Source organism: Parus major, chromosome 4A (genome assembly GCF_001522545.3).
Source record: "Parus major isolate Abel chromosome 4A, Parus_major1.1, whole genome shotgun sequence".
Taxonomy (NCBI): Eukaryota; Metazoa; Chordata; class Aves; order Passeriformes; family Paridae; genus Parus; species Parus major.
This window is the reverse complement of record NC_031772.1, coordinates 690997-706197: the sequence shown is the minus strand read 5'-3', so window position 1 is coordinate 706197 and position 15201 is coordinate 690997. Positions and strand designations below refer to the sequence as shown.

The 15201-nt window shown below is 49.2% G+C and overlaps 1 protein-coding gene across 5 annotated transcripts in view; it reads left to right on the top strand.

Moving 5' to 3' along the window:
- The window catches only part of FGF13 (fibroblast growth factor 13), a 196837-nt gene that overhangs the window by 65331 nt on the left and 116305 nt on the right, over positions 1–15201 (top strand). The window contains exon 1 of one of the 5 annotated variants that reach the window (XM_015626542.3): positions 12432–12722. The exons of 3 other annotated variants lie outside the window; for them this stretch is intronic. In XM_015626542.3, the coding sequence (XP_015482028.1) occupies positions 12692–12722 (31 nt within the window). In that variant the 5' untranslated portion in view covers positions 12432–12691. Of the gene's footprint in view, positions 1–12431; positions 12723–15201 lie in introns of those variants that run through there. One more of the 5 variants, XM_015626547.3, reaches the window with a different exon arrangement.

The following is a 15201-nucleotide window of genomic DNA, read 5'->3' as shown; positions in this document are numbered from 1 at the left end:
CAGTGAGAGACAACAGAAACAATGGGATGGATTCCACTAAAAGATGAAAGAGCACCATAAATTCCACAAGAGTTAAGAATTAAGAAGGGATTTTGCATTGTTGGGAGGAAGGCATTCCAAGCCTGTACCTGTCAAGTCCCTCAGCCTATGGGGAAAGAGAGAAGGGACAAGGAATTGGGATAAAAAGGAGGCTGCGCCCTCCAAAAATTGGAGAGACCCCAGGGCAATGCCCCACGGCCTCTCCCTTTATTTGAATAAAGAAGAAGGACTCCTCTGTCTCCTTTTTGGACATGAACCTCTGGTGTTTGTGGATTGATTTTCCTGACAACATCCCTCAGCTGCTGCCCCAGAGCATCCCCGTGTGTCCTGCAGGAATCTCGCTCCTGCCAGGCTGACCCCGGCTGGAGATGCAGCTCATCCTCTCTCCATTCTCACCTCTGAAACGGGGGAGTTAAATTCGGGATGAAAGCGATTCTGGGGCCCGCGGGCGTGTTCGCAGCACAATGGACAGTGAGGCAAAAGCTGCAAAAAATTAAATGTTCGTATCCTTTGAAGTCAGGCTAGGGTAGCACGATTCTGTTTTGATTCGTGCCTGCTGGCAAAAATAAAGCAGGTTGTCAGTAAAGAAAGCCTTTTGTAAATGTATTTATTGGAGCTGAAGCTGTGAGCCCGCTGGCTGGGCCGTGTGTTGGTGCTGGCAGCCTGGGACCTGCAGGGTCCTGTGCCCTTCTCCTGCCAGGGCTGGGGCACAGCCATTCCTCCATTCCCTGAAATCACTCTGCCTGCCTTCACTGACAGAAGCAGGTATTCTTACAGTAGGATGGGCAATGTTTAATTTACTTAAATCGGTTTGTTCCTTGTTTAAACTGGAGTTCCACACTTTATTGTTTTACTTCCTAATGCAGTTTCCATTTTGAGCATTGCTGCCAGAATGAGAAACTTTTCCTCCTTGAGAACTTTCTGGGAAAGCTTCCTCAAATCACACAGACCACTCTCTGCAACATCTGCTGCTTTTCAGGACTCTGACTTTTGTCCCAGGACCTTACTGACTTTGTCCAATAACCTCTTCCTAGCAGAAGTTGATCTTTGTGCCCCAAAACAGAAGTCAGAGTGCAGAGACCTGTGCTCCAAAGGAAGCTTTCTGCAGCCAGGTGGAGGCACCAGGGGAGCACCTGGAGCTGCTGCCTCGCTTTGTGGTGAATAATTCCCCCTCTGTGTGCGTGGTGCTGAGCTGAGCATCCCTCTGGTGCACACACACAGCTTCCTTCTCACCTCCTCTGGCTCACAGGCTCTGTGTCTCCCAGAGAGATCTGAGTGCAAACATTCGCTGCCAGGGTGTGTGGATGCAGGGATGTGACAGCAGAGTGGTTAATTATAAATGAAAGAAAAACCCCTTTAAGCCGTGCCAGTCCGTTCAAGTGATCCAGATTTGTCTGATAGCCTGTGTGATCATGCTTCACTTAACTCTGTCACAGTGCATTTTCTGTGGTTGCAGTCTCACCAATGTTCAACTCGTGTTCCTTGTTTTTGACACTGAATTTTGTTGTAAACCTTTGAAGTGGCCAGAAATGATAAGCTAAAAAAACCCCAAAACCTGTTTTCTTCAGTCTTTCTTCTAAATCTTTGAAATCTTGATTATGGTATTGATGGAGATTTTCTTTGGAGTATGCAGAGGGTTTCCACAGGTCACCCAATCAGTAAATGACATGTAATTGTAACAGGCAGTGATACACTCTAATTAAATACCAGTGCTATAAAATCGTTTGAAAATCAACAGATGAGGAGGGGATGGGTGCTATTTTTAGACTAGGACTCTAGATGAGAGAATAAAATTCTAAACCAGATTTTGCTTGATTTGTAGACCCACAGGAGGACCAGGGAGAGCAGGGAGCACAGGAGTGCCTAGAGGCAGACCTGGTAGCAGGTATCCCTGTGGCTGGGGAGGCTCTGAAGTGCAGCCAGAGCATTTCCAGGACCAGTGGGGCACTGTGAGTGCAGGGCTGAACGAAACCCGCTGGGTTCTGCTGCCCTGAGAGCAGCCCAGTGTGCTGTCCCAGCTGGGACACAGCTCCTGTGCCCATGGGCAGCTGCTGCTGCTGCTGCTGCTGCTCCAGAGCCAGGGGAAGGGAGCACATCCACACCCAGGGTAACTCCAGAGGAAACTGCTGAGAGCAGGACAGAGCAGAGCAGAGCAGTGTGAGGTTTCACCCCAGTGAAGGCTGGGGTTCTCCATCCCTTTGCTGTGTGTGCTTCTCTGTGGTGTGCAGCTGGGCTCTGATGTTGGGCTGTGATGTTGGGTTGTGATGCTGGGTTCTGATGCTGGGCTGGGATTCTGGGCTGGGATTCTGGGCTCTGATGCTGGGCTCTGATGCTGGGCTGGGATTCTGGGTTCTGATGCTGGGCTGGGATGCTGGGTTCTGATGCTGGGCTGGGATGCTGGGCTCTGATGCTGGGCTGTGATGTTGGGCTCTGATGCTGGGCTCTGATGCTGGGCTGGGATGCTGGGCTGGGATTCTGGGCTGGGATTCTGGGCTCTGATGCTGGGCTCTGATGCTGGGTTCTGATGCTGGGCTGGGATGCTGGGCTCTGATGCTGGGCTCTGATGCTGGGTTGGGGTTCTGGGCTCTGATGCTGGGTTCTGATTCTGGGCTGGCCGTGGTGCAGTGCCTGGGGCTCTGCTCACCTGGTGGGGAGGGAGAGCTCCTGGCCCTGGGCACAGAGCTGTGCAGGGGCTGCTGCCCAGGAATGCAGATCCAGCCTTTTTACTTTTTGCCCTTGCTGGGCTCACGTGGGCTGCAGCTGTGGGGTCTGGTCTGCAAACCCCCCTCACCCTCTGTGATTCTGGCTGTGGCTGCTGCTGGTCCTGGTGTGTGCAGGCTTCCTCTCCAGGCAGAGATCTGTCACCATCACTGCCTTTAATAGCTTACTGGAAAAATATAAAGACTAATTTTTAAAATATATTTTAATTTGTTAATCTTTTATTATGCTGGAGCTAGAAATCTCTGAGGATATAATTGGAGAAAATAGTAATTGCAGGGCTTGCTCCTTCCCATAGGTACGATATGTTATGGCAGTGTGTCTGAGGCATTATTTTAATTGGTCTGATGCAGACTTTCCCAAGATGAATGATTTATCTTTATTTTATTACTTGGTTTCTACTTCATTACTTCATTTGCTACCTGTCATAAAAGAGGAGACAGGGAGGCCAGGCTCTGTGTGGAGGATGCAGAGGACCAGTGCCTTTTGTAAATCATCCTGATAGTGGTGAAGGTTTTTATGTCTGTGATCTGAGCTATGAAGGAAATTGCTGCTCAGCTCCTGATGAAACAGAACACGGTGTGATAGAGAAGCAGCAAAGTCCATCTTGAAAATAATGGGGACAAAAGTTGTGCAACATCAGTGACTGTAACTTGTGGGAGCGTAGCAGAGACAAAATAAAAACGGCACCTTGTTCTTCCACTTCTTCACTTCATGTAAACTCATGCCCTGGGCAATAACAGATAATAAAAACAACAGTGAAGCACGAAATGCTGTACAACAAGCCATGTCTTTAGTTTTTTCCTTTCCCTGACTTGCTAAGAGAGAGCACAGGCAAAGCACTGCTTTTTCTTTCCAGTGAAGATTCACTGCAGTTCAAAGCCCTGCCTTCTGCACTACAGAGCTTGAGCAATTTGTGAGAGCAGTTCCTAAGGGGAATGAGGATTTTATTATTGGGCAGAGGTGTTTGAAAGCAGAGCAGAAGGCAGAACGTGCTGGGGCTCTGCTGCCTGTGGTGTTTGTCCTCCTGCTCTACACAGAGCAGGTCAGGCTGCCTCCTTTCTCCATTCCAAGTCCCATCTAGCATCCTCAGGAGTGCAGCTCTGCTCCTGACAGGAGTATGGACTCTGAAAGCAACAAGAATTAGCTGGACCCTGCTCTGCCTGGTGCCAGCAGTGCTGGTGATGTTCCAGTTGGAAAGGCTCCTGGGCCAGCAGGGTCAGTCTTTCCTTCTTGTGTTCTTTCTTCCAAATTTTTCTTTTCTTCCTTTTGGCAAAACTGTCAAAATTCATGATCTTCTGATTCTCTTCAAGTTTGCTGTGCTAGTTTGCAAACTGAAGCCTGAATCCCTTCCCCACTTTCCTTTGTACCATTTGTGTGTCAGCATCTTGCAGAAGTGCCCTGACTTACACTGAGGAAGTTCTTTTCTCTGTGGGTTCACACCTGTGTGTCAGGAGTGACCTTCTGTGCTGCTCTTCTTCTCATTCCCTGTGGCAGGACTGCCACCAGTCCCTGGTCAGCCCCAGACACATCTTGGCAGTAATAATACTCGAGATTTGTTTTGTTTTGTGTGGCAAACTGCATCCAGACCAGAGCTGGGGTGATGGGTGATGGCAGAGAGGGTTCACATGGTGAGGAGGGGAGGGAGAGGGTTCTTTCTATATGATTCTGTCAGCTGCCAAGCAATCCCATTTTGGGGAGTTGAAGAGTGGCTTCATTTAGACTTTTCACAGGTGAAACCTCAGAAAAGCTGAAGTGGGACCTCACAGAAGGGGAGAAACTTTTGTTGGCTGGTGCAGAGGGGTTAAATAATGCCTGCATTAGGGGCTGGCTGCTCTGTGCAGACCGTGGGGAGGAGCAGCTCTGCCCAGCTCCAGGAGGTCAGGCTGCACAGACACAGCAGGCTCCTGGAACATTCTGGGCTTGTCCCCCCTTGTCAAGGAGGCTGATTTGTAGGTACCTGTCTGCAGTGATGCTTCAGCATTCCCTGCACACAGAAAGGGGCTTTTTGCCTGGGTTCTGTGGCCTCCTGTGGACCACATGACATTTCAGTGGCTCTTCAGGAACTTGAAATGTTGCATATTTTCCTAAAAATATGATCCTCTGATTCTTGCTGTTCTCATGGGAGCAGGATCATAGCAGCATTCCAGAAGCTCTCATTATATTTTTACAGGCATTTTCTATCTCCTGCTCAAGTTGTAATTGTGCCACTTCTTTTTCCTGAGAGCACTTTTGGCACTGTTTGCTGAAGGTGAACTTGCAGATCAGTAATGTCTTGGAAAAAAAACCTGCCATTTACTGTACAGCAAATGCCTTGTTCAAAAGCATCTCCAGGCTTTAGGTGGGGATGACATTGCATGGCTGAAGGCCTCAGCTAGCTGACCTTTAGCATCCCTCTAAAAATAGATCCCTTTCAGTGCTGGCTCTGTTTCAGGGAGAGCTGGGGTTGTGCAACGGGTCTTGATTACCTCTGGCACTTTCTCAGTGGAGCATGTGAAAGGCAGGCAGGTTTTCACTGGCTTCTGCAGCAATAGCCTGCATTGCTCACTGGACAGGCTGCTCTTGCCTTGTGCTTGGAAATGTCCCTGAATAAAAGAGAATTGACCACAAAGATCAGTGCCTGTGCACTTTAAAGATGCACACACATTTTTTTTTAATGCCAGGTAACCTAAGTTTGAGCTTTGTGGTTTGGTTCAGCTTAATAAGAGCAGTTCAGAGCTAATATTTTATAAGCATTGGTGCTGATGGACTGTTGTGACAGGATTGAGAGCCCTCAGATTGGCAAGGATTATTTAATGAACTGGCTGAAGTATGAGTTCACTTGGATGGAACTTTCAGTGAGGCTTCTTTCCTGTTCTTGAAGTTTTACCTCATGGCTGGTAAAAGAAAACAATAAATGTGTGGGGCTTGGGTTTGTATCTAATGATAAAATAGATCTTGTTCTTTTTATGGCCATCGTTAGGAGGGGAGGAAAAGAAAATCCCAAGAGAGCAGCAGGAGGGGTACCCTTGGAAAAGAAAAGAAACCTTTTGCTTTTAACTGTTTTCTGAACAGTGTACCAACAACCAGGAGAGCCTGGGAGCTGCTTCAATAGAACTGGAAAATCATTCCAAACATTCCAATCCCTTTTAATTCTTACTGAAAATGGCATTTCCCTCTTCCACCTTCCTCTTGTCAGATCCCAAGACTGGAACAGCTTTAGGGCTTTTGAGGGTTGCTCTAGATGATCTTTAAAGGTCTCTCCCAACCCAAACCATTCTGTGGTTTTACAGCTGTCCTGTATGACTTTTTTCACTTCATGCACATTTTATGATACTTTCAGATATTGCAATAAATGCATTTGCATTAAAGATTTATTAGGGGTCTCAGCACTGTCATTGCTGTGGCAGGCACCATATTTATACTTTGTATTATTCCAATTAATGTATGGAGCATAAAAAAAAACAAAACAGAAAAGGAATAAAAATGAAAACAAAAAGATATTTTTAGGAAAACATACTTCAGTGTCACAGCAGGATTGTCTGTGTTTATCAGTCTTCTTGGGGAATTTTGGAAAGCGCTGCTCAAGTGCAATTTAGAGTCCATGGCTGCTGTTCACATTCTGTCTCAGCAGCTGGAGTTGCTGTAATTGCCATTTCCATATTGTGTCTGTTCAGGATCAGTTACTAGTGTTTTGTTTGGTGTGTTATAGGAATAATGTTGCTGTGCTGGTGCTGTGTGCAGGGCTGTGCTGGAGCAGCCAGCCCAGCTCAGGGTGCAGCCCCTGCCCTGCTGGCCACGACCTGGCGCTGTCTGGGTGCCACTTCTGCTTCTCATCCCTCCTGGAGCCCTGGGGCTTCACTCTTTATTGCATTTATGTCTCAGCTCTGCACTGCTCTTCAAACTGGGCTGTAAATGTTCTCTTCCTGTGCGGATCTGTCATTGCCCTTTTGGTTTTCTGGGTTTTATTTGTACAGGGGAGATCCGTGAAAGTCACTGGCTGTGCCATTTATATCCCCAATTCAGAAATTACAGTACAGGTACACCCTGTGCCTTCATCACACCATGGGTCAGAGAGGAGAACTCTGCCATTGTATCTTTTACTCTTTAATTATGAATTCCTATTCAATGCAATTTTTTTTACCCTTTATTGTTGCATTTGGCTCAATTCAGTTGTTTTTTGTGCAGACTTAGCGATTAGGTTAGACTACTGCAGGATCAGTCTAATTAGAAGTAAAGGACCAAATCCATGAGAAAGTAATAATAACACTTCTGCTAATGATGCTCTCTGCTGATTTCTGTATTCTCAGTTGGTGCAGGGATTTCTGAGCAGGACACCCTGAAACCTGAACCTTCCAGTAGGAGCAGTGCAATCCAACTCTGTTCTTGATTGTGGTACAGTGGAGCATGAAAATGAGCTGAGGAAAAAACCAAAATCACAGTGATAAATCACAGTGAAATAGAACTCCCAGAGGAAAACCTCCGAGTGTTGGGACAGGAAATTAACCCTTCCTCTAATATTTGTTTTCAGCTTGTTCTTTCAGTCCCATTTCAGAAGTGTTTCAGTGTTGTTGTTGATACTTTTTGGAATCTGGTTGTTGTCTGTAGAGTAATGAATTCCTGTTGTGTCAGAAATAAGCCTGAGGTGCCGAAGGTGGCAGCATGTATCACAGCCAGGGTGACCTTCCCGAGTGACCAGCATCCTGTGCTTTGGGCAATGTGCAGATCAGCCAGGCAGAGAAGGAAGCAGATGTCGTTAGCACGACTGTAATAACAAATTCATGCAATTATGCCATGCTGGGTTCACATTGTGCTGCTTCCACAATCAGGTCAGTTTTGCATAAAAGTTTTTATTTTGCCAAGACTTGTTGTGCATCTTCTAGCTGCCTTTTTTTTTCTTTTCTTTTTTTGGAAATACCACTTGAAGACCCAAAACCAAATTAGACATGCAAAGAGAGAAACATTTATAAAGAACTTTTTTAATTAGCCAAAAGAAAGTTTGCAGTGTGTTGTTTAGCCTGAAGTGGTCTCCACTCAGAATGTTTTTGTTTTATAAAACTGGCGGATGGTTGGATGTTTTGGGGCAGGCAGATGCCTGTGCTGAAGCATTTCCCTGGAGCTGGAAGGAGCCTGGGGCTGCAGCACACAGCAGAGCAGTGATTCCCCAGCAGGCAGCTCCAGTCCATCCCTGCTGGGACTGTGTGGACTCTGTGGCTGACTCTGAAACACAGATCCTGTAGAAATTACAGGCCACACAGCTCTCAGTCCTGCCTGAGGAGCTGGCCTAGGAAATTCATGGGAGGATTCAAAACAATCCTCCAAGACAGAAAACAGCCTTGCAGGTGCTGTTGTCTGTCTCTTGTTTTCTTTGCAGGAAAGGTTGGGGTGTTGTGCCCCACTGAGCAGTGATGGTGATGTAGCAGTTCACTGACCAGTAAGAGTTTCCTTTCTGTGCTTTCCACGGATCAGTCTATAAAACAGAGCTGAAGGAATAAACCACGAGACATTGTCCTGATGGACTCCAGGAGAGTCTGTGTCATTCATTCTCACCGTTCCCAGTAGAGCAGCAGGACTGGATTCCCAAGTTTTCCTGGTGCACATCTCGCAGGAGCTGCACCCTGGGCTTGGTTGGTGCTCCAGGTCAGGAGCCCTGGCTGTGCTGCTCAGCCCTCTGCAGCCTCACCCCTGTGCTCAGCAGGGCCAGCAGCTCCAGCCTGCTTGGCTTCCTCGCTGCTCCAGGTTTGTGGAGCTGAACTCTGCCCCTTGGCTGCTTCTTCCACTGCAAAGAGAGCCCTGGAAGGGAATCTCAACACCTGCAGCATGTGACAGTGACTGCTGGGTGTGCTTGGGCCTCCCTGAGCCAGCCTTTGTTGGGCAAGCAGCACTGGAAGGATCCAGAAGGAGCTTTTCTCAAACATTGCTGGTTTCCTTGGCTGATCTGAGTTTACTGACACTCCTCTCGATGACTGAACGATTGTCCAAGTCTCAAAGTAGCCTGTACTATTGCTAAAGAGGTGAAATAAAAAGGAGTAACGTGGAGGATTTGTGAGCTGGAGCTGTGGACAGCTGCTCACACTGTTCCCAGGGAGAACATGGGATCCATGGGCAGGACGAGGATGCTCAGGAGGTTCCTGTGCCCGAGGAGCAGCCAGGCTGCTCTGCCTGGGTGGCACAGGGAGGTGACAGCGCCCAGGACACCCAGCCCTGCCACTCAGCCATTCCCAGGCTGGAGGTGTCTGTCTGAGCACCCTGCAGCACAGTGCTGCTTAGCTGTTAGAAGGCAGCATGCTGTGAAAAGTGCAGAAGGACAGCTGAAATACCAATAAATCTTGGTTACACCTTGCCCTCTTCTTCAGCAGAGGCTTAAGTGAGTTATTTTTTAAATAAGGTGTCAGTGTACAGAGCTGTTTAGGAAGGTGTGTGTGGAATGGAAGAGGGTGGGAGCTGTGAGCTGTGTCCTGACTTCGTGCCTCTGAAACACAAATCTGGAATTGGTCGTACCCCCAGTGCAAATCTTTCATTGCAGGTGCTTAGAAGGCTAGATAAAATAGAGATGCACTGTATATAAATGTGTGTGTGTGTGTTTGTGCATTTACAGGACTTCAAAATGTACTTTAAAAATGTGCAGTGTTAACACAGTGTTTGAATTAAGGATATAAAGTGCTCTGCTTCACTTTTTTCATCGTAACATCTTCCATCATTGTGCATTCCACAGATGATCAAAGCAGAGGAATGATTGCCATGGGTGGGCAATGCTGCATAATAATGCAAGATGCCACAGAAATAGAATGTACATGGGTAAGGCAGAGTTCTCCACTGAACTGACACAGAATTTCCAGAACACCTCAGGGTCACAGAGCATTGGCAGGGATGAAATCCGTGTGTGCCCAGCAGTGATGATCTGGGGGAGAGCAGATGGGTGAAGGAAACATCCCCCTGCAGAGCTGCCAGTGTTTCACCTTCAGAGCTTTCCTCCTGCCTCTGATGAACAGCTTATAGCAAAAACATCCAGGCCTGCAGAGAGAAAAGCTGAACACCCAGAGACAACTTCTACCTTTTTTTTTTTCTGTTCCTATTTAAAGGTTTTCCATAAGTGAAAGCAAGGGTAACAACCCAGGTCAGACAAACTTAAATTAAGGCACTCTTTGATTTTTCTGAAGAAATCCTTTCACGATGTCTCAGTGGCACAGTGGGCAGCCCTGAACTCTGCGGTGTTTGAGCTGGGGCAAGGCAGGGAGAAGAGGAGGAGATGTTTCAGATGAAGAGTGCATGAGGTTTTGGGTTTTTTTGAGAACATTTGTCACTGCTGTGTTCTGTGTGGCTTAGGGCCGGTGTGTTGGGCAGGGTGGCACTGCCAGCTGTGTCCCAGGACAGGGGTGACATCTGCCAGCCGTGTCCCAGGCCAGGGGTGACATCTCCCAGCCGTGTCCCAGGACAGGGGTGACATCTCCCAGCCGTGTCCCAGGGCAGGGGTGACATCTCCTGCTGGCCGTGTCCCAGGGCAGGGGTGACATCTCCCAGCCGTGTCCCAGGGCAGGGGGGACATCTCCTGCCAGCTGTGTCCCAGGACAGGGGTGACATCTCCCAGCCGTGTCCCAGGGCAGGGGTGACATCTCCTGCCAGCTGTGTCCCAGGGCAGGGGTGACATCTCCCAGCCGTGTCCCAGGACAGGGGTGACATCTCCTGCCAGCTGTGTCCCAGGACAGGGGTGACATCTCCTGCCAGCCATGTCCCAGGACAGGGGTGACATCTCCTGCTGGCTGTGTCCCAGGGCAGGGGTGACATCTCCCAGCCGTGTCCCAGGACAGGGGTGACATCTCCCAGCTGTGTCCCAGGACAGGGGTGACATCTGCCAGCTGTGTCCCAGGGCAGGGGTGACATCTCCCAGCCGTGTCCCAGGCCAGGGGTGACATCTCCCAGCCGTGTCCCAGGACAGGGGTGACATCTCCTGCCAGCTGTGTCCCAATGCAGGGGTGACATCTCCTGCCAGCTGTGTCCCAGGACAGGGGTGACATCTCCCAGCCGTGTCCCAGGACAGGGCTGCCCTGGATGCTCCTGTGGGGAGCAGGGGAGCTCTGTGCCTGCACACAGCAGCTCACACCCTCGGTATTGGTTGATTAAAGAAATGCTGATTATTTCACTTGTCCCACAGATCCCTTTTAGACACATTTCCTTTTGGCAGGTGCTGTTTGGACCCAGCATGGAGCTGAGGGCAGGGTGGGATGGTGTGCAGGGAGCCTGGGGACAGTGGCTGTGCTGTCCCCAGCAGCACAGGAGGAGCTGGGCAGTGCTCTGCCCCAAACCCCGGCCCCAGAGAGGCGTCCCTTGCTCCAGCAGAGCTCGGGGGGATCTGCAGCCACAGGTGAGGATTGGAGTCATTTATAAACAGGCACTGGGCTGGCAGATTGCTGAGGTGCCACGAGTGTGCTGGTGGTGCAGGTGTGTCACCTGCAGTGTCACCTGTAGTGTCACCTGTAGTGTCACCTGCAGTGTCACCTGCAGTGTCACCTGTAGTGTCACCTGTAGTGTCACCTTCAGTGTCACCTGTCCCCTGTCCCCTGTCTTGTCCCCTGTCCTGTGCCCTGTCCCGTCCCCTGCCCTGTCCCCTGCCCTGTCCCCTGTCCTGTGCCCTGTCCCGTCCCCTGCCCTGTCCCCTGTCCTGTCCCCTGTCCTGTCCTGTCCAGTCCCCTGTCCTGTCCCCTGTCCCCTGTCCTGTCCCCTGTCCTGTCCAGTCCCCTGTCCCTGTCCTGTCCTGTCCCCTGTCCCCTGTCCCCTGCCCTGCCCAGCTGGCCACCAGCCCAGGCTGAGGATCAGAGCTGTCAGAGCTGCTCCTGCCAGGGAGGGGAGCGTTCCCACCCTGTCTGTGCTGCGGGGAGCTGATGTTGAGGAGTCTCTGGGTGTGTCTGGTGCTCTTCATCACTGCTTTCATCACTGCATTTTGAAATTAAATGAAAGGGGGGGAAACATTGCAGATTACAAGATCCTGAGATGAAAATCCATCATCCAGACAAGGGTGTGATCTCCTAAATTGGCTTTTAAAGAACACAAATGTGTGTGTGGAGCTGAGCAGGGCAGCTCCTGGAGCTGGGAGGGAGCAGCAAGCCCAGCCCCAGCTGCACATCTTGTGGAAAATAAGTTTGCAGAGGATTCACAGAGGCATGAAAAGCTCTGCTGGGCTGGCTGAGGCAGAGATAAAACCTGAATGCAGAGCATTGCAGGCTGCTGCTGCTGGAGCTTCCTGCGCTCCTGTGGGAGGCAATCACGACAAATATTTTCTCTCAGGAAAGTGGAAGTAATGACATATGTCATGTGTGTACTTTTTGTTTGAGATGTGCATGACTGTAAAGAAACAGATGGCTCCTTTAATTCTGATCATGGCATGTGGCTTCTCTGATTATGAGTCTATTATTCCTATACAGATCTTTTTAATAAATTCTTTCTGAAGGGGGAAGGAAGTGAAATTGCCTTGCATCAACTCATTAAAAATTGCCAGGAACAGTAATGGTTATTAGGAAGGCTGTGTCCAGTGAAGTACAAATATGTTGCCTAGAGCAGCCTGAAAAAAAAAACCCAAAGCCAAGCCAACAAGCCACAAATAAAATGTAAATGTTAATTCCCAGAGGATGTTTGTAGGCTCGTGTTCTCCCAGGGAGCTGGGGCAGTTCTCCATCACACCCTGCTGAGGTTCCTCTCCATCTGCACAGGCTGAGCTGGCAGCAGCAGGGTGGGGGCAGCCCTGGAACATCTCCTGCTGCTGCCCACACGTCTGCAGGACACCAAGGCATGAGGATCTGCCCTGCCTGACTCGAACACATCCACCTTCCCTGGCCATTCCTTTTTCCAGTCGCTGCTTGGGTGCACCCTGAGCGTTTATTTCTGGGAAAGCGAGGTGCACACGTGGCTTGGATGGCAGGCTGGATGGAGTTTGCTTTCCCAAGGATCCAGCAGTGATGGAATGGGGAGCAGGTGGAAGTCCATAGCTCAAGGTAGGAGATGTGGTGCCTTTTCTCCTCCTCTCCTGTGCAGGCTGGGGTGTGTGGCTGTGTGACAGGATTTCTGCCTTGTCCTCCCTGCAGCTGTTTTCTCTTGGCTTGTGCCCACAAAGCTCTGCCAGCCTCTCTTCCCAACCCCCAGTTATTTCCTTCTCCCTGCCCTGGATCCCCTCAGCCCCATCTCTGCACCCCTTGGTGAGTGCTGGAGCAGTCAGGAGCTGCTGCTGTGAATCCCTCAGCACATCTATTGCTGGGGGACAGAAACTTGATAGAGATCATTAAAACCCTGCTGGTTCCAGGCCTTTATTTCACTTTTTAAACATATAAATTGGTTTGTTCTTGTAGTGCTTGTCAGTTGAAGAGAATCCTAAATTCAAACAAAACGTGTTTCCTTCTGACCTGGTGAATGTGACACTGCAATCAGCCCTCAGGAGTGTGGTGTGTGATTAGAGCAGTGCTAATTCCTCCAGTCTGTCTGAGGAGTCAGACTGGAGCACATTCCTCACATGGATCTGTGAGCTTGCTGTGTTTGAGCACTTTTTGGAGAAAATGAAGATACTTCCACTTCACAGTGACAATATTTAAATAGATCCTTGCTTCCAGGGTGCAGGCTTGGTGACCTCCTGGTGGATTTGAAGGCATGGTTGTACTGTGTGTGATCTGCTGGTGTTTTGAACACTCTGTTCCATTTTCCCAGAGTCTCCTTCACCCTCAGGGATGACAACGTAGGCGGGGAAAATTCCTCCTAATGTCAGAGATGGAGTGTGCTGTAGAGCAGTGTGGGGACTGACTGAAACCTGCCCTTACAGAAACATCCTGCCTGCCACCAGATCCTCACCAGGAGCTTCAGCTCTGGGCTTTATTACACTGAGACTTCCTGAATGCTTGGGCAGGGGCAAGGGGATTGAAAGGAAGAGTGTTAAAACTGGAGAGGAAGGTGGGAAGTCCCACTGAAGGGAGCATCATCCACATTTGGGTTTTGGAGAGGGAGCTCTGTGTTTGACAGTGTGGGGGAGAGAGAAGGAGCATCCAGGGGGCAGCTAAAATCCTTGAGAGCTGCTCTACAGGTCTGTCCCTCTTCCTTGCAGACAAAATAGGGCAGATAAGAGAGAAAGAACAGCAGTGATGGAAAATGCACATTCCCTCCCTCAGGCTGACTCCTGCAGGAGCACTTCTGGAAACATCCATCCCCTCAGAGTGAGCATAAATCTGTGCTCTGGGGCTCCTTGGACACTCCTGGAGGTAGCTCATTGATCAAATTCCAGGCCTGGAACACTAAAATACCCCTGACTCTTATTCTGCTTGTTGTTTCCAAATTTCTGCAGAGACTGGAGGAGTTTCTTCATTTGTTTCACTGAGATAAGGCTGAAGGTTAACTAAAATACTGTATAATTGTGTCTCTTCTCTTGATTTATTCATTTCCATGTTTTAATGCCTAAAATCTCTCTGTGTGCAGAAGGAAAACAGGAAATGTTAACAAACCTAAATTGTGTGGATTTTCTTGGCCAGAGATAAGGTGAGAGGAAAATGAAACCAAGATGTGGTCATAATTCTAATTGACATAGACAGGAAAATCTTTAAAAATTAAAGCTGAAACTTGGCAGCAAGCAGGAGCACACTGGTGTTTCAGAGAAATCCAAGTGAAATCTCTTCACTGTGAAAACAGAGCATTGTTGAAGGGAAGGTGGATTTTGAGAACACAGCTGCAGTGTTTCAGAGCCTGTGTCTGGTGCAGTTCCACAACAAACACTCGATAATCTCCCAGACAACACAGCTCCCTTGGGAGGAGCCCTTTGGAGGGATTGTGCTTGTGGAGCTTTGGGGCTCTGATCTGCCTGCTGAGCTCAAGGGTTGAACACTCTCAGAAGGGACTGGGGTTTTCTGGCTGAGAATTTCCTGCTGTCAAACCTCCTTGGTTCCTCCTGGTGCTCCCCCAGGGACTCCAGAGCTGTAGAAAACCTTGTGTGTGGTGCTGGTGAACGGGATGGGAGCCACCCCAGAGCCCTGTCAGCTGAGGCAGTGGGAGGAAATGTGTAAATTCTCTCTGCAGCCCCACTGCAGCCCTTGATTCACTTGTCATGGAGCAGCTGCTAAGGAATGGATTAAGATTCACATTATGGTAGCAAAATAAGAAAGAGATATTAATTATTTAGCAGGTTTCTCAGGAGGCCTCTAAAAAGGAGTTGGGGAAGGACTTCAGAAGTGTTTCAGAAAGGAAGTTAGTGGATGAAATTCTCCTCTCTGAGCAGCCCCTTTGAAGATCAGATTCTTTCCATGAATACATGGAAGGATCTGTCTTGGGGAGTGAGGGACAGCAGAGATGAGGCTGAGCCAGGCCAGCCCTCAGGGAGGACAGAGCATTTGTCCCTTCCAGCTGAAGTGAATTCTCTTGGTTCAAATGAGAGATATTTGGGGTAGGAAAACTCTGGTTCCAGGCCCAGAACCCTCCATGCCCACACCAGGTGCTTTCCCC